The 20015-nt window shown below is 36.3% G+C and overlaps 1 protein-coding gene across 11 annotated transcripts in view; it reads right to left on the minus strand.

The window, feature by feature from the left end:
* The window catches only part of CNKSR2 (connector enhancer of kinase suppressor of Ras 2), a 219597-nt gene that overhangs the window by 67189 nt on the left and 132393 nt on the right, over positions 1-20015 (minus strand). For 9 of the 11 annotated variants that reach the window (XM_048066777.2, XM_066980934.1, XM_048066773.2 and 6 more), the window contains 3 exons: positions 17891-18102; positions 14504-14593; positions 12671-12885 (listed from right to left, as the gene is read on the minus strand). In XM_048066777.2, coding sequence (XP_047922734.1) covers positions 12671-12885; positions 14504-14593; positions 17891-18102 — 517 coding nt within the window. The remainder of the gene's footprint in view (positions 1-12670; positions 12886-14503; positions 14594-17890; positions 18103-20015) is intronic. The other 2 variants (XM_048066776.2, XM_048066774.2) reach the window with 1 other exon arrangement.

A 20015-nucleotide genomic window follows, 5' to 3' on the forward strand; every position in this document is an offset into this window, starting at 1 on the left:
TCCCAGATTCATCTTTTATTGAATTGAAAGGACTAGTCAGAGAATCACAAAATGCTTGAGGAAGGAGGGCACCTGTGAAGATCGTCTCCTGTTGATCAAAGCATGGTCACCTAGAGCAGGTTGCTGAGGGCCATGTCCTGTTGGGTTTTGAATATCTCTAATATATTATCTAATATATCTCTAATATAATATTTTGAATATCTCTAAGGACAGAGACTCCACAAACTCTCTGGGCAACCTGCTCCAGTGCTGAAGCATCCTCCCAGTAAAAACAGCTTTTCGTATATTTATATGGAATTTCCTGTAATTCAGTTTTTGTCCATTGCCTCTTGTCCTTTCATCAGTGAGAAGAGCCCACCACGTGTGTACTCCAAAAACCTTATGGACTGCTTATGCCCTGCAGTGTTGTTCCTCCAGCAGACATCAGTCAGTCAAACAAACCTCAATTGCCCCCTACACCTAGATGCTTATTGTAGAAGGAGTACATACACAGCTGCTTCTGCAGGAGCTGTTACCAACACTTCTGAGTATGTCCTTATGCATGATCTCTCTTTCCTATTGCTCAGTCTGGCTGTGCAACAGAGAAAGGTGCAGGGGATGTAGGTACCCTGTAATGAACGAGGGCAGAACTGCTTCAAGGAATATAAACTCTTACAAGTCTCTGTTAGCACTCAGGCATAATATTCTTCCAGTGAAAGAAACAGAAAACTCATTTTGACTTTCAATAGTATTACGTTTTTGGTGAAAAAAGTCAATAAAACAAAATTGTACATTTCTAGAGCTAGGAGGTTACAAAGACTTTGGTGAAACAGGAAATGAGTACATAGGTGTGTGTGAAAGAAGCAGTATTAGCAAAGAAGATACACAAGACAGTCACTGAAATGCTTTTTTGATCATCTTTAGAAGACAAAGCATACAAGGCCAAATTTGCTCTTTTTCAGTGATGAAATATTTGTACTGTTCATCAGGAGAAAACGTTATCTACTGGTTACATTACTGTTAAGGACAAGTCATTATAATCATTTCCAAGGCTTGGAGATGTCCCTGCATTTGTACCCTTCAGGACTAAAATGACATTTCCAGAAAGTAGTGCTTTCAGCCTCTTTATCTGTGGCACCATGCTACCAGGAATAGCTTGCAGTATTAGCTGTAGTAATAATCACACATCAGTACTGAATTCAGGTAGCTCTTGACTACCTAGAAATAACACAATATTTAACAGAGTGGAAGTTTCCATGAGGAAATGAGGGAAAGAGTAATTTGTACCTTAGCCATTGCACATTCTGTAAAAACTCATGCCCAACAGTTTGATTGCATCTATGAATTAAGGTAAAAAAATAACAGTCCATTGCAGGATAAAAGTCGCATAACTTGCTGGAATTTAGTGAGATTTCCTCTGAACATAAGATGAAACAGCACTTCTCGGAAGGTGGGGAAAGGTAATATTAGGTCTTTTTAATTCTATGTTGGCCATCGTGACCTTATGGGTACAAAACAACTTACAAAATTAGTTTTACACTTCATTCTAAAGTCAGCAGTCATTAGTGTTAGAAACATTATTTACTAAGGACAACCTGACAATACTTCAGAAGTGGACAAAAAGCAGTTATTGCTATATGAAGAATATGAAGTTTTTTTCCTCCACAGTACAGTAACAGATGGATTGACTGACTCACAGATCAGGCACTAAGCAACAAGTACTTCTTTCCAGTAAAACAGAAACATCTTATAAAATAGCTTCTGTTCAGGAGCCACACTGCTGCAAAGAGCCATTTTCCTCCTAGTATAACCATACAACTTCCCACATTTTCTGTCAGCATTAGGCTCGTAGGGACCACCGTCGTGTAAGTGGGGCAGAGGAATGGGGCAGAGACTCCTGCTGAGTCAAAACCACTACTTTGAAAAATCACTGGTTTGGAGACAATTGTGCTGCCTGTCAAAGCATTTTGATCAAATGGTATTCTGAAATGTGTATCTGCTCACCCTTAATTCAAACAACATTTTCACCATTCAGAGTATAAGATTTTTACAATGTCAAATTTCATGACTCACGCCAGTCAATGTCCGTGATCCACTGCTTTCATAATCCTGATATTTTCCTTTTGCAAAAAGGAGTACAGAGGGGAGACAGCTGAGAAGTCAAGACCCAGACGTAACTTCCCATAGATGTGACATTCCCCACCATATTGCAGTAATAACTCATGCTGAGTCCACTCTGTACAATGCCTTACACTTCTTCGCTACAATATACCATGCTTAATCTCTTTATCAAAGGGGAATGACCAAGGGACTAAATCACTTTTTTTTTGCATTAAAAAATCTCTCAACTGTGCTATTGTGATTGTATCAACTACAGTTAATATAAATTACTGGTGTAGAAACAATGTTAATTCCTTCTACCTACAAAGGTAGAAGTCTTCTATCACGCAATAAAAGTAGGATGTAACAAGGAATGATTAAATGAAACAGATAACAGAAAAAATACAGAATGGGGATGTGAAAGGAAATTAGGAAATGTACTGAGCTGGGAGATTTATTAGTCGATAGATCTACATCTCTTGACAATGTAAAATTACACTTTCAGAGCATTATATCATATGTAGTAGGGGATAAATCTATACTGGCAGAGCTGGACTAGATGACCTTTACAGTAATTCTCTCACTTTTGAAGAATTCCTCAGCTTCATCATGGAAAGGAATTATAACAGGCCATTTTTTTCCCTCATGCTCAGATGCAAAAAAAGATAACAGATATTTTTTTTTTCCACAGAGGAGTTCAATTGTGCTTCATGATGACCTGTAAACCAATCTCTACTGTGTTTTGCTTTGCTGCAATAGCAATTCTGAATTTTAATAAAAATTACAGAGTATATGAAAATAGATATAAAATCTCCCATATCCAACACCTTCAAATTTCATTTCAGCAATCAGTTCCCCAAAAAGAGAAAACTTATGGTATTGACTAATCCTTTCAAAGAGAAAAAATATACAGATCTGAAAATATTCTCTCATCTGTGACAACGATAATACTCCTTGGGAAGAATACAGGTATTATTCCATATAATTAAAATAATTTAGCACTCCTTCCTGAGAATACAAAATATTACGATTTGACAAACAAAATGCTTAAACAGAAGTCAGTATAGAAGCTGTACTTGCACTTCTACTTTCTTAAAGCTTGAGTTCAAAGGGGTGAGAATCTAGAACTGGCAGAACAAATGTGAGATTATTGAGACACTTTCACAATATAATTTTAGTTTAATAGTGATATTACAACAGAAACTATGTCTTAAATCTGGACAAGTTACTGTTCTTTCAGTCATTGCTGAAATCTCTGTATTATCACTCACCTCCAACTATTTTGGCCATGAGGACAGCCGAACAGTGGAACAGGTTGGCCATGAGCAAACTCCATCTTTAGAAGTTTTCAAGACCTGACTGGGCAAAGACTTGAACAGCCTGGTCTGACCTCAGAGCTGACCCTGCTTAAAAACGAAGACTGGAGTAGAGACCTCCTGAAGTCCCTCCCAGCCTGAATTATCCTGCTATCCTAATGCACTTTATAGTGCTTTCTGAGACACGTGTTTTTTTTCTGTGGCAAAGTCACTAGGAGTGATGACTTTCTCCTGCTGGCAGACTAATTGTAATTTTGTTCTCTTTCCTCTCCTTTCTCCAACATTTCTTCTTGGAATTAAGACAACCAGACAATCATTCACACAGTTTACCACCTTTTACTTATCCTATCATCAACAATTCATGACCTATTTGAATATGGAGTTTTATAAATTTCTGAATAGGATTAAATGAAGGTGATGAACTGCAACGGTAGAGGACTAAACCCAGGAGGTTCCTCTGTTCCTCTATGTTGATCATGCTAGTCTAAAAATAATACAATGCCATCTTCTATTAGCAAAGAATTTATATGCTGTTTCTCTCTCTTACCTTTTGCCTCAGAAATATAAAAGAAGATTTACTTAGGATTTTTGCCAAACCAGCTGGAATACCTAGATTTACCTTTTAGTGAAACAGTCTTATGGCTAGCCCAATCACTTCCAACTGTCTCAACTGCCTTATGCAGTAAGGCATATTTTTCTTATTGCTTAACTGTTTCACCATTTTTGTTTGTTTTATATGCCACACAGTTCACTCATGGTCTAGATGAAGTTCCTGAATTAGTTGCAATGACATAATTACCATTTTTCTGAATCATAGAATCATTTTGTTTGGAAAAGACCTTCAAGATCACAAAGTCCAACCATCAATCTGACCTAGCGTGTCCCATCACCAAACCATGTCCTTTAGTGTCACATCCACAGGCCTCTTACATACTTCCAGGGATAGGGACTCCACCACTTCTCTGGGTAGCATGTTCAAATGCTTGACCACCCTCTCCATGAAGAAATTCTTCCTGATATCTAATCTAAACCTCCCCTGGCACAACTTGAGACCATTAAATCGTGTCTTATCACTCATCACATAAGAAAAGAGACTGATACCCTCCTTACTGGAACCTCCTTTCAGGTAGTTGTAGAGAGCAATAAGGTCTCCCCTCAGCCCCTTTTTCTCCAGACAAAACACCCCGAGTTCCCCTAGCCACTCCACGTAAGACATGTTTTCTAGTCCCTTCACCAGCTTCGTTGCTCTTCTCTGGTCACGCTCAAGCAACTCAATATCCTTCATGTAGTAAGGGGCCCCAAATTGAACACAATAGTGGATGTATGGTCTCATCAGTGTCAAGGACAAAGGAGTGATCATTGCTCTAGGCCTGCTGGCCACAGTATTTAACGTAATAAACACAAAGGAAGTTATAAAGTGCTGCATTAAAAAAAAAGGAGGACATACAGCAACATTTAAATACTTTCTTTTAGGAGTGCAGAAGCTAGCCAAAGGCTGGAACCACTGTTCTAGCTTGAGAACATGACAAATTCTGCTCTTCTGTCTGAATCAGATGCACAAAACCATGAGTCTTCAACTGAAAAAAACTGAACATGTGCCTAGGCATTCGTATCTGCCTACAGCTAATAGGACATTTGTGGCTTTGACACATGACAGCGCTTCACATTCATGAATACACTAGATAAGAACTTTCCATTCTGTTTGTCTTACTCATTATCCCCTTAGTGATACTTAATTGCTGTTCTTTCCAGTTACTTCTCAGAGCAGAAGGCCTTCTACAGCTGATTTATAGCAGAGGAAGATGACATGAGAAATGGATATAAGCTAGGTGCTCACGATGCCACAGCAAGATTGGGTATTCTTCCCTGCATTGTACTACATGAAGCATTTTATGAGCACCTTTGCATCTGAATAGCCTTGGAGACTTTTAAAGAACTCCAAACCAGATTATTCTATAACTGCGTATGCTTACTCAGCTCTATTTTTACTGCAGAATGATGAGCTCTTTCCACTTCCACATATATGGATCTAGACATTGGCATGGCTTTATTTCCTGGTTCCATGTTCATTGATGGGAAAATGAACAAGGACTTGAAGTTGTAGGACAGGCCAAAATGCTCTTGTACGTCCTCATAAGACTGCAAAAAATAAGGTGAAATATGACCAGCATTACCTACAGAAGAAGATGCAAATGTAGTAAATGCTCCAGTCACCTTCGGAGAGGTATATCCCAGTGTTTAATTTTGACCAGAGTCAAATTATGCAACTTTCAGAATTATTTTAATATTAGTATTTAAATGAAGATGAAAGACCTTGAAGAAGTGATGATCATTTGAATGCTAAGAAAAATCCTGGCAACACGGATGGAAAATATTTTTTCACTATGCACTTAATTTAAACTGGATTTGGATAGCAACTCCTAGACTTTTATTCTATAGTAATTGCTAGTCAAACTATACACCTTTGTGAAAATGGAGAATAAAAAGGAAGAGGGAGCCTTCATTTTTAAACACAACCATAGTTGGACTTCAAATGCTGTGAAGGAGAAAATGTACCAACCCCATCTGTTGTAGTGGTACAAAGACACTATAGATTTCTGACACCTACTTAAAATCTGTGCAATTGCATTTTCAATTTTTTTCCTCTGTAAACTTATTTTTGTTTAATTACAAATATCCATAACAAAAAGTCATCAGACAGAAATTCTTTAAATACTGTCATGCATACAATTATAATTAACTGCTAGTTTTTCTGTTTTATGATTCTATTTATTTATTGTAAACTGCCTTCTGTTATACAGTGCTTATTAGATGCCATTTCTATTCAGAAGTCTTCTGCAATAAATTGATGGGCAGCTTGTGCAAAATTTTATTAGGGAACTCATGCACACATGTTCTGCAGTCTCTTAAGTGCTAGCTACTGTATACTACAATTAAAAGGTTTCATAAATACATGCCTATTGGATTCAAGATTTTTTATTGAAAGAAACAGAGGTACTTCATGTTCAAGTACCTTCTCATTTTGCTTTCTGCAGGGAGGAGTAGGAAGATTAAGAGAAAATCAACCACTTAGGAAGAGATAGCTTTTAAAGTTTTCAAAATTAGGAACTTTAGGTAAATTGTTCTCTGTATTGAGAGCATCCAAATACATACATTTTGAATTGAACTTTTAAAAACATTTTCTTGTATTTTTCTCTGGAGGGGTGGGCGGGAAACTAAAATACCTGGAAATATGCATCCTTTAAGTAGAAAAGATGTTATTTTTCTTAAAAGTTGCTGTCTCCTTTCCAATTTATTATCAGCTAAAAACTGATTTTTACAACAGGCTCATAAACAAATGTTCTTCACTTACGGTAGGTTCAACAAGATCACTGTTGCAACCAATTGAACTCTGTGGGTTCAGACAGATGTTGACCCACCACCTCTACTGAGCAAACCCACCAGGCTGAACTGTTACAGCAACCTCATGAGAAAAAGAGCCTGAAATTATGACCCTGGCTAAATCCCTTACATGCATTGCCTCAGTGTCCTCACTGGCAAAGTAGAAAGGAGAGTGCTTGGATCTCTGTAGGTGCTTATTCCAGCAAGTACTGAAATGATGTAAATGAGGTAAGAGCCACTGAGCTGCACTCCAACCATGTGGATAATTGTATATTCCTAAAGAGGAGAAAAGTAAGTTTGCTGAATATGTATAAATTTCATTGAATTTGCAGGAAAAAAAAAATACTGATTACTTTCATTTTATTCTTCATTTAAAACTGAAATATTAAAGATAATGCATGTATACATATGTACATGATTCTGAAAAGTATCTTCAGCAAAATTCCTCTCAAACAAATCCTTAATTTCTTTCCTGCACCTGTTCCTGAACCACCTGGTTCCAGATGTGTGATCTTTAAATTGTACATCTTGCTACTAAACTAACTGTTTTCACATACAATTAAAATGACCATGAAAATTACTATAGTTCCTGGGTTAAACAATTTTTATCTGGTTATCTGCAAAATGAGAAGCTTAAAACACCTTTTGGTTTACTTTTCCCGTGACAAGTAAGTCATCAGGTATTGTTTAATACATACAAAGAAGTGAGCAGGCAGGAGGGGTCAGGGGAGAAGGGCAATAATATGGCATAGGTTGGGAAAAAGTTTGTAAGCAAGGTTGCTTTTTCTTGTATAACCCCCTGCTATAGGCTGCAACCTGCTCTTCCCATAGCAGTGTTGTTTCTAGATTAACAGAAAGGTGTATGAATCTAGAAAGGAGCTTATTATTATTAACTTGATGCAGAACTTCTTCTGACTCATGACACAATCTCCCTCCTAAATAACTATATTATTTTTCTGTAACAAAAACAAAGCACAATGCACTAAGGAAATTCCTATACAGAATAATATAATGAACTTAAAAAACTATAATCATGTGTCAGAGCTTTCATCTCTTGTGCCCCAAAGGTCCAAGACAATTTTAACTGCACCATTTTGTATCTACAACAATAGATCATTTTGAACACCTGCTTGCACACTAGATTAGCAGCAGCTCAAACAGTTTGCCTTGGCTTAATAAAAAACATTAACTCTCTGTGTTGGTAGTTCTTCAGCAGTACTGAGGAGGAAAAATATAATGCAAAAACAACAACTTGGCAAGATATCAATGTATGCTGGAAGTGTTTTCTGGAATGGAGAACAAAACAAAGCAAAGTGGTGAAGAGATTTTGTAAACGAGGATTAAAAATACTGTAAGTAGACACGAGAATACAATATAGTTTTTATTTTGCTTTTATACTGTTTATATCAGTTTATACTGTTTATATTCAGTGGACATAGCTAGATGCAGTTCACTTTTCAAGGTCATAACTGAAATGCTCCCTTGACCAGAGTTTTTGATTGTCAATGCAGGTCAATGACATAAACAAAATTCCTAAAACTAGTAATTTTATGCAAATTTAGTATACTGACATTCAAGAAAATGATAGGCTACCATATTCTTGTGATCACTTCAGAATATAACAAACACACTTTGAATCAGCTGGCATCTTTCAGATGACAACTTTCAGCAAATAAACAATAACCACGCACTTCTAAATTACCACAGCAAAAAAATTTTTAACGCCCTTCACTTTGTTTGTAAAACAAAAAACATACCACTTCTGTTGTGGTAATTTAATTCACCAGGGTAGTTTTTTGATCAAAGATTTTTCTTTTCAGAGCCATTTATAAAAGCAGTAGAAGCAAGGAGTTGAAGTCAGCGTAATTGTAAAAGCTGCTTTTCTGCAGAAAACTGCCACAGCTAAAAAGGTAATCAGCCTGCACATGTAAATGGCTACAAAACTCAAAAGGAAGGAGACCTGGAATTGTAAATAGGAATTCATGATTAACTGAATAATCCAAAATTATTTAACATCTATATTAAGAGACTCAAGAAGAATGAAGTGATTATTGAATAAAGGTAACACACAACTGAAGACTGGTGAAAGACATGGATGAGATCTGAATGCTGAGTGAGCTGCATGGTTTGTGTTCCAGGGAATTCAGAAAAAGAAAGAGAGAGAGAAAGAGAAAAGAAAATAGAGAAAAAAACACCGAAGTGTGTGTATGTGTTTAATTTCACACAGAACTTCCATCATTTCAAATCAAAGGTTTCAGAAGCTCCATTCCACAGGAGACCCCAGACTGCTATAGCTTCAGTACTCCATGCTACAGACTGGGGAATCACAAAGACACACCTGGGGACCCAGAGCCCTTACTCTCTGATATTTCATGCTTGGGGCTGCTTCAGAATCACAGATTATTCAGCAAGGGCACCCAAGAAGTTCTATGTTTCAACATACCAAGCATACAAGAACAAAGAATGCAAGACTTAAATAACTGGATTGGGAATACCAATCTTGCAAATCAGTGATTTGGAAAAGTGATATAATAGTAAAAAATAAAACCAGGTAATAAACATGCTCCTATTCCAAGTCTATGGTTAAAATGGGTAAACAGTCCTTTAAATTTTTAAAAAGAGAGGCAGTGAGTGGGAATAGGAAGGACACATTATCTTTCTATCTGGTTCGCTCCTAGAATTTTATGTCCTGTTCTGGCATACAAACTTTAGGAAGGACATTTAAGATACTTAGGATCCATTGGGATGAAAAATGAGGAGTTGAAAGAATTATGAGAATAACGAAAGGTTGTGAAAACACTCTGATAACAAATCCAGGATGGATATTCTATTTCTTTTAAGCAAAAGAAGGCTAAGGCTACAAAGTGATTTGATTAGAACTTGTCAGTTTCTACACTGGGAGATGAAATTTGGTAACAAAAGACCCATAAACGTAGAGGACAAAGGCACAGCTATATCTAAGATTGGACATAAAAGCCAGGTAAACACAGACTAACAGGTGAAAACTTTTAACATAAAGAGACACCAGGGATTGTAGCCACTTAATATGCATGGTATTCTCTAGTAGTTGGACCTAATACTAATGACTTAGGCACTGCCAAGGAGATAGGTTCAAGTTCATCTACAGCAACTCTTTCACTACTATTAATGCAGTTTTTGGAGTTACCACCATTCCTCTTGCACTGCACTCATGCTCATCCAGAAGCTCCCATTTCCAGGTAGTCAAAATTTTTGTGAAAACTAGGTAGCTGATGTTAAAAATAAAACCAAAATTTTCTAATAGGACAATGTTTAGCAATCTCCAAGATACTATTTTAAATTTAAACATTAAATATGTTTCCCTTCTCCTATTTGTTGTCTATAATTTCATAAAATTATACTACAGTCAGACATGAGCTCCTTGGGTTTTATCTGTATTACTTCGCTCCTTATCTGCTCATTGAACTGTGTATTTAAAGTTTAAAAAAAAAAATCTGCACAATTTATTACAAAACCCCTGTTTGCTGGTGTGGACTCCTTATAGTCTTGTTTCTCAGCTCATCTGCAGCAATTATTAGTTCTCTCTGTATTTATCTCCTATTCTTTTCTTTATCATTAGTAACAGAAATTCTGAAAAGCAAATTATTATGCTCTATGCTTTTACAGTATATTCAGAAATCCCTTCTATGTTTGCTTATTTCAGACCAGAGTGTAAATAGGCTCTGCTTTGTGGCAAAGACATGTAGTCCCTTCTGCAAACTAGATTAGGGTTTCTCATGGCAGTACGCTTGGGTGCCACCACCATAAAAATGTAACCGTATTGCACTGCATGGTGGCAGCCGGCTGGCTTCCAGTGATAGGACATTATAGGGTTGTGAATGCTTTGTGAAGAGCTCCTTCCCATTTCTCTTGAGGACAAATCAATGGCCCAAGCTTCCTCTTTCTGTTTACTTTACACATTTCACTTCAAACCCAATTAGCAGATCAATACCAATTTGCATTTTGAAAAACAAACAGCCTTTGTTTATTTTTACAAGTAGTTAAACTCCCATTAAAATTGCAAAATGATGCTAAAGATTTAATGGCATCATAGAGCCATCCATTAATTGCAACAGAAAACAATAATTATTATCATATGGTGGTGGAACTTGTGGGGTTAACATTTAAGGTGTATTTTGCAGATGGGTATCCAACCTACATGAAAAATATTGGTTCTTAATTCTAAGTTTGCTACTCTTAAGTAAATTTCACACAAGAATTTTGAAGAATTTTACAGTTCATTTGTATATCATTTATTTATACAGAATATGGAAACTGAGGTAATAGAGGTGAGCAAGGAAAAAAAAAGATGACACCTTAAAAAGTTTTCTCCCATTGCAGTGTGAGAAATTTAACACGTACTAACAAATAAATGCTGTTGGAGGAGAGTATTCTCTCAAAAAGTGAAAAGTATTGTGAATTTACCACACTCTTCTTTACAGAGTGGAAGAACTATGTTACACAAATAACTTTTCTATTTTCCTCTGTAAATATTTGATTTCAAGATCTCTTGGACTGATTAGATTAGATTCCTTATAGAAAGGACAGCAGGCATTGCAAGGATGGCAGTTTTGTGACACTTGCAAACTACTTTGCCTCATGTATTAGGCAACCACACATCAGTTTGCCTTTGCAAATAGACATCTCCCCACTACGAGATTTCCAACTTACAAAAAGAGTGTAAAGCTATTGAAAATAGTAATATGAGAAAAAATGCTTATCACCATAAATTACAATAAATAAAAAAGAAAGCCAATAGCATTCTGGCATCTGGGAATCTGATCTAATTGAAGTACACCACAAGTACCTACTTTTAATACTAAATGACATCTCTGAAATTTATCAGACTTACTTATCCACTTTAGTGCAAAAAGGAGTTTTAGAAGCCAGTGGACCAACCATTGAAATGGTCTAAAGGAATAAAAAAGCTATATTACTTTCAACTAACCTACACCAACTATAATATAATAATCTCTAGCAGTTTTATATCGCTTCTAAGAGAGAAGTTACCTGTCTCTTACAGGTTCAGAGTGAAGCTACACCTGCCAGTTTTTCACAGCAAAGTCCCTGACAAGCCCAACTGCTGCCTCCCTTAGACACTGGCAATCTAAATAACATTCTCTTTGAAGAGAGAATGAAGGTAGCTCTATGAAAGTAGCTCTGGTTATTTCTATTGTTTTGGTGTACAACTACAATGCATGTATTACTCTACAATGACAACTTTTATTGAGATCTGAAAACATAAATTCTTTTATGGGATGAACACAATATCATATCTAAAATATGTTGTGACCTTTAATCCCCATTTTCTCAACACAGTCAAAAACTAGCAAGTTACTGGTATTTTCCTTTCACATCATAGTCAGGAGAATCTCTTCCTTCAAATCTCAGTTATTAAGATCTATATGTTAAGAGCAATTACACGTGTTAGAGAGTCTCTTCCTTCAAAGGAAAAACAAAGACCTCTCACAAGTCTTCCTGCCTTTTGAATACCTGTAGCAAAGGGGTTATCTAATGCAACTTTGCATATTGCAGTGACATAGATGCTGGAAAGAAGCTTTCCAGCCAGTCAGATTGCTGCTTCTTCCCTTTCCATCAGCAGCAAATCAGTCAACACAGAGATACCACACTCCATTTCAAACACAACATCTTCTACTTACAGAAGATAAAACATAGTTATAGCTCTCCATCCTACATTTGTAACAGCAATTTAAAGTATTTTAAAATATTTCATTGGGATATAGTTTTTTTTCAGAAGAACAAAAATCAGTGCAAGAGCAGCAATCCAAAAAAGGCTTCAACGCAACTATAAAAATAAGACAGTCTCTCATCACAAACATAGAGCAACAACTTTTGTTAATGTTATTTTTACTCACGTGGTACAAAGTGGTCTCTGGTCCAGGTGTGCCCATGACGTCTTGTCTCAACGAGTCCATTTGTAAACTAGGCAACAATGAGTAATGACTTGGACTATTACCCTTGTCTCCCTTCTTTTTCGATTTTTTCCCAGTATCCTTTTTGCTATTCCTTTGAAACATGTAGTCTTCTTGGCCTATTTTCTCATTGCTCATATAGCGAAGCAATGAATTTTCTGTTGAAAGAAAAGTAATGCAAAACATTACTGTAAATTTTTATGTATCATAATCCCCCTTACAAAACATATAATACTCTTGCTAAGATCTACTGTCAATTTTAAGTCTTCAAGACCACTTCATTAACAAAATCTATTTGCTTCTTTGGTCTGTATATAAGAAGAAAATGATGAATCTTTTTGTAGGGAAAATTCATGATTCTTACAGGTTTCCGGTTTCTTTGACAATGAAAGGAAAAGAAGATGAAGAATAAATGTCTTGAAGTTTTCAAAAATCAACAATGGCACACATTATTATCTCTGTAATCTTTTCTTTTTTTTTTTTTTTTAAAAAAAAAAGGTTTTAAATGAATATACTTGACTACAGTGCCATACATTTACACGTAACTTGAGCTTGTTCACTGAATCATCCATATGTTCCCTAGCATCTATCAGCTTCTAGCTGAGGGATCTTCTCAGACAGAAGCAATGTTTATGAATTTAGGAAACCTTAGCAGATACGCCTTTCATGAACTTGTCTGATCTTCCCATGTATTCATGTAAACACTTAGTATTCACAGGCTCTTTTCACTAGGTTCCTTAGCTTGAACCAAAACTGTATGAGGAGCCAGCTCTTCTTCTTTTTAACCAGCACCTGATGGAACCTTTTGATGCCTCTCAGGTCATTTCAGAAAAAGCAGTGACAAACCTATCTACTTGATTCTATACAAGATTTTATAAACCCTTATTGTATCCTTCCTACACTCTCCTAAACTGATGATGTCCAGCCTACTGAACCTAACCTTGTTTGAAAGCCACTCTATACATCTGATCATTTTTGTTGTCCTTCCCTGAACCTTCTTCAATTCTACTGTTGTTTTGTTTTCTTAAGAGATGGAGAGACCAGAACTGCACACATATCCAGCATGTACAAGAACTTACACAGCAGCACAAGAATACTTCTTGATTTGTCTCATATTCTTTTCCTACTAATTCCTAACACTTTCCTTTTCTGATCCCTACTGAAATTGTGTGTTAATGTGTTTATGGAAATATCTACCATCACTGTAACATCTTGCTCCCGAGAAATAACAGTTAGCTTAGAGGTTATCATTTTGTATGTGAAATTGCACAGTTGAGTCTCATAAAACAGAGCTTGAAGAACTTATCCTCTATGGTTTTGAAGTGAACACCATACTTCTCTAGAATGTTTTTCATCCAAAAATAAGCATCACTGCCAACAACAAAAAACTCATGAAGACAGAGAAGTTTAATATAATTCCCATTTAAGCATAACAATATATAACAGTAATAACTATGAATTTTTGTCCTCTGGTATTACAAAAAAATAAGGCCAATTTCAAAATGAACATCTGAAACAGTGAAATGCCAATATGAAGTTAAGCCAAACTGCATGATTTTGCAATCATGACTTTCTTTTGTCTGGTTGAGCAGTCCTCAGTCCTAATAGAGGCACTGAGAAAAAATAAACGTACATAATGGAAGAACCTAAAACAGGTCCACTTAAACAATTATCTAAGCAAGCAGCAAAATGAGAGCTTGAACTATATATTATCATGTCTTAAAGCATGATAAAACCCATAATGCCTTGTACAAGATGTGTGTCCAGATCACTTACCTCTCCTACTATCTCTTTTTATTTTATTGGGGTCTTCATAATCCCCCACCCAGTTATATTCTACTGGCATAGAAATAGGCCTTAGTTTCCCTGGAAACAGAGGAAAAAATTGAGATCATGCACCATAATGCAGTATTAAACTAACATTCTTTGAGAGAAAGAAGAAATTGTGTTAAGATGCTATTCTACAGTGCTGCTTTTGAAAGAGGATCTAGCATAGCCTGTGAACAAGAGACTGAGATAGGAGTTCTGTTTTCTTTAACAGCAGAAGAAGAAGAAGCTGAAAGTACATCATGGATTTTTTAATTGTTTTTTTTTTTAAAATTCAGAAAAGAAATCTAGTGCCCTACAAAATCATCAGCAAATTGATGTTTGAGACTGAGAAACACACTGAAATTACTTAGTTTAGTTTTCACTGAACAATATCTATTTATTATTCTAGAAGCCCCTGGCGCACACATATAGAGAACTGTTTTAATGCATATATGGAATGAACTGTTGGCAAAATAAATATGTCCACATTGCTAAAGTATCTTCACAAATAGCATGTTTGCTGGGAGGTTTAAGATATCTGTTAGTGACTGAATAAGAAAGGAAACAGAAAACCTCTATAGTTTCTTTTGTGGCGTTTCCTCTACAGAAAGCAAAATATATTACTATTGGAAAATTCACTTTGATTTGAAATCAGTGTTGTTAGCAACAATACGTAGTAACTTGATGTTAGCAAGTGACAGAAAAGCTGAAAACTACTGTATCTTACATTTTGATTTGGAAGCTGCAGAATTGATTTTTAAAAATGCTATGAACCATAATTTCTGCTTAAGAATTCTACAAATACAGTTAGAAATTCAGTGAAAATGTGCCATGCAACTTAGTGGGGTTGCTTAAAGTGATCTGTAGTTTTTAGCAAGTTAAACAGCATGTTAAAACAGAAAAATAGAATATGGCACAATATCTGGCAGACTGAAAACAAAATGTTTTCAGAAACAAGGCCAGCCTTTGCTCTTTTTTAAAATCAATCTACTGGTCGCAGAAAATAAAAGTTGGAAAAATATTTTGTTTCAAAAAGTATCAGAGCTTAGTGAAAAAAAAAAAGAAAATTGTAAGTCCTGTTAATTATTTAGTAGAAAACCCACTACATAAAGGTGACCATACTTATTCCGCATTTTTTATGTTAAACCCATGATACAATGAAAAAGACAATTGGTTACAATGAAAACAAACATTTAGACATGTCAATCTATCTATCTAAGTATGGCATCCATTGGAAACACAGCAAGCATGCAGCATAATGGTAAAAGGCTGTATTGTTTTTTATTCAGTTGCTAAGGTATTGTAATAATTTCTTTAAAAATGTGTAGAGACCACAAGATCAGTTCACATATACATAATTACTTGGGAAAAACATGTATATGTTTAACTTTTTATCATTTATTTTATTATTTATGGGCACATTTTTAAGTCTGAGTGAGATTTAAAGCACATCATTAAGAAGTCATTTCATGAGGGTGGATATATTAGGCTCATGTATCCTTGATAAGAAGTAACTTAATGGCCACTTTTTCTAGAAATACAATCTTCTATGTAAGTCTGAATTCACAGTATCCTACAGAAAGCACTTGCAAAATTGAAAAGATACAAAAACTAAAAAAATCGCATAAAGTGTGACTGTTACCAAAAAGCTATAGCCATAACAAAATTTCCATAATATCTCCAGGTGTTCAAAGTGCATGCTTTTTGTACCTGGCAATAAAACTGCAATGACCAAATTTGTTTCTTTCCTCAAAACTGAGTTTCATTTGTCTGCTACCACTAGTAATCTCCACTTGTCCCCTCTAAATCTGTTTTCCCTGATGACTACATTCAGGAAAATTTCACTAGGATGTGAACTGAATCTTTCTGAGGCCAACTAGAAACAATTATACAACAGCTGAAAGCGCATAAGAATATGAAAGAAGTCTATTGGTTAACAGTGTTAAAAAGCCAATAAATACATAAAAAGGAAATCATGGAGCGCCCTCATGAAAGAGGGCTAAGAAGCATTAAACAAAAAAAATTAATGCCGCCATATAATTAATAAGTATATGTTGAAAACAATTATTTCTCTAGGCCTTGGAACTCCATTTGACCTTCTTTAATGGGCCACCATAAGCCAGAATGGTGTTATTTTCATTTTCCAGACTTCTGTGAAATTCTAAGGTCATGTCTAGCCACAAATCTTGTGCTAACAAATGCCATGTGGGGAACTTCAGGATTTAATGTTGAAATGGTAATATTTTTAGAAAATATACTTAAGTGAAAATGGACTCTGTGGTGTGAAATCATTAAAAAAGAAGTGAGATCAAAAGTGAAATGCTGTATAATAAACGTGTTAAATAATGTCTGATTTTCAGTAGTCTTTTATCTATGTATTCTAACCTTTTCAGATAATTGGGAAAAAGGCTACAAAAGCTATCCTGTAATAAAATAATGGATTCAGCAGTCCTTGAACAAAGAATGCGTTCTTCTTCCCTCTAGACCACTAGTATTAAATTTAACATCTGGAACAGATAACCTCTCTGTTAATGGAACTGACTACAGACACCAAGTGTAATAGTTGAGATACAGGAGTAATAAAATTAATATATCAACTTTGAACATTTAGCATTTATTTCATACAGTATAGGCATGGTTAGAAAACACCTGAAAACACTTCAAACTCAAAAGGATACTGAGGATTTTGCAGCACAATTGTATGGCTGTGTCGAACAGGTGTATTTTATGAAACCACATCCTTTAAGATTGTGCAAGCATATTGCTCCAAGTCCTGAGGATAATTTACACAGCTCAAGCTCAATTTGTATCAAGGTTCCCAAGCGATTTTGGAGCTTGACTGTACGATGTACCAAATATATGCTTCCTCATAAATTAAGTCTGTCTTCTTCTCAAAGGGATGTCTGGATTACTATAATAACTCCAACATGCAGTTTATGCTCAGTTTAATAATTGAAATAACATAGCAAATGGGGTGAAAGAACATTCAACTGTGTGCTGAACTAACACCACGGTAGTCAAAATAACTTTTTTAAAAATGAGATTTCCTCTTCATTTTCTTCTAACAACTCTACCATTGCACAGTTCTGTATTTGGCAACAGAAAACCAATTTTCCTAGTCCAAAGCCGAAATATGTTACTAGGTAAAGCAAGAGTTCCAGTAGATTCAAAGGGAAAATAACCTGGAGAATAAATGTTTGAATAAGCTCTTCGGTTGAAATTAAACTGAAGTTGTACAGAATTCTTAGCAAATTTAATAGCCACTGAAATTATTTTCACGCCTAAATACAAAAGCAGACGCATGAAGAAATCTTAAAACAAATGGTGATTATTGTTATCAGATCAACGCCATACCATATGTTGGTGTGCTCTCCCTCCTTCCAGGACCACTTGTTCTTCCTTTGTCATACTCGTAGCAGTATAAAACCGCATCTTCTTCAACCACATTAAAGCGCTTTCGATATTCCTGGTCAAGAAATGAGTTTGGAGATTCGGATCCTGTATGAACCGGTTTGCCTACTATATGTCTGCCGACATCATCACATGGGAGATTTCCCTTTTCGTCCCTTTAATAAACAAGAAAGTTTTATAATATATTGGGATAAGACTTTGATTTCTTTTAAAAATGTGAATATTTCAGTAAAAAATGGGAATATGTCAAGATTTCATATAAGTTGCAAATAGATATCGTCAAAATCAGGCTCATACATTGCATATGCACATATATGTATGTATATGGTAGTTATCTCACACACCTTTGCTTATTTGCTTCCATTACTGTAATGGAACTGAATTTTAACAGTTTCTCTTGAAAAGAATCATTCAAATAAAGGTGAATTGCAGCTACTCTTTCTATGTCGATTTTCTTCAGAAGCTACTAGCATTTTGTGAATTAGGGCGAGGAAATAATGTTGATCTTACTCTTTCATGCTTTCATTTTGCATCAGATAGTTTTAAAACATGGTTAAATGATAAGCACAGACAAATTCAATCTGGTTCCTAACAAATTAACCCCAAAACAAAAATAATCAGGGACCAATGATGTACAGACATTTGACACAGTCTAGTACAAGTCCACTGAGGCCTCAGAATTGTATAGGTATGTCCATGTGGTGCCAGAAAGGGTGTGTGGAACCTATCATGAGCTGTTGTACGAGGATAGCAATGCATTGCAAGGCACTCACTTCACCAACCAGATCACTTTTTCCTTCCCACTGCTTCACTTCCAAACTGCTGGTAGGGATGAAAATGGCTGCAAAAGGCCTAATCAGACAATAATTTTTGAGAAGAGAAATGCAAGGGAGGCTGCTAAGAGAGTAGCTGGGGCCTCATGGCCGTGTTGGAGAGCTTCTGCCCCTCTGGACCACTGTGTGAGTACTAAGCTGAGCACCATGCTGACCCATATTTCCCTTGGCTCCCTGAGACTCTGCATGAGGATATAGAAAAGACCCTTCTTGGGATCCAGGCAGCCACAGAGGATGACACAGGGCCAGCCTGGCTTGGCAGTGACACCGGAGCAACAGAAACCCCCACCAGCCACTACGCTCTCTCTGCTAGCCTTTCCCAGAGTAGGGATGGTGCTGTGTTAGGGAGTGGGACTGGCACAGGCCCACTAGGGCTGTAAGCTTGTCATGGGAAGACCTCTCTGGTGATGGTGCTGAGGGATGCCAGCAGGTAAAATGATGGAGACTGACGCAGAACAGCCAGATGTTAATCCATGCTTCAGCTACCATCAGGAAGAAGCAGGATGCATACATATGACCTCCATGGGCAGCGTCTCCTGTTACCACTCATGGACTGGTACAAAGAGATCTCCATGACAAGGAGGACAGACAGATAGCCCTGGAATGACCTTCACTGTCAGTGTTAAGGGAAGTGCAGAGCCCCCAGGTAAATAACCTTGACTGCAGTCCATTGGAGGCGCAGGATTTAGCTCTCTCCCCCCAAAGACACTCAACAGACTTGGCCAGGCACTAATTTACGACCTGCAGTTGTCAGTAACTGGCACAAAGAAAGGGTAGGTTCCACTTTCTCATGCCATTTTTGTGTGGTTATGCTGGCAGCTGTAGTGTCTGTGGATGTAGTATCTGTATACTGGATTATCAGTGTAACATGGCTTCAGGGTTTTACAACTTACATCAAAGTATCAATCCTCTACTCTATTCCAGAAACAAGAGTTTGTGGATTTTTTTTTATTTTTTTTTTCATTCCCCCTTGGAACAGCAACAACAAACTGAAAAACAGATATCGAACAGTTGATAATACCCAAAATAAAGACATGCTTAAATATAGTTAATCATGGACCAAAAGAACAGATGAAATGCCAAAATAGATCATTCAGAAACTCTGTACTGTATGTGACAGGTTTGTGAAATGAACCGTAGTCCATTAGGATTAAGCTGGCAAAAAAAAGTTCAAAACTACATATTCTCTCTGTATGATTGCACCTTATATTAATATGTATTATAATATTTAATCA

The sequence above is a fragment of the Anser cygnoides genome, chromosome 1, assembly GCF_040182565.1.
Source record: "Anser cygnoides isolate HZ-2024a breed goose chromosome 1, Taihu_goose_T2T_genome, whole genome shotgun sequence".
In the NCBI taxonomy this organism is placed as follows: Eukaryota; Metazoa; Chordata; class Aves; order Anseriformes; family Anatidae; genus Anser; species Anser cygnoides.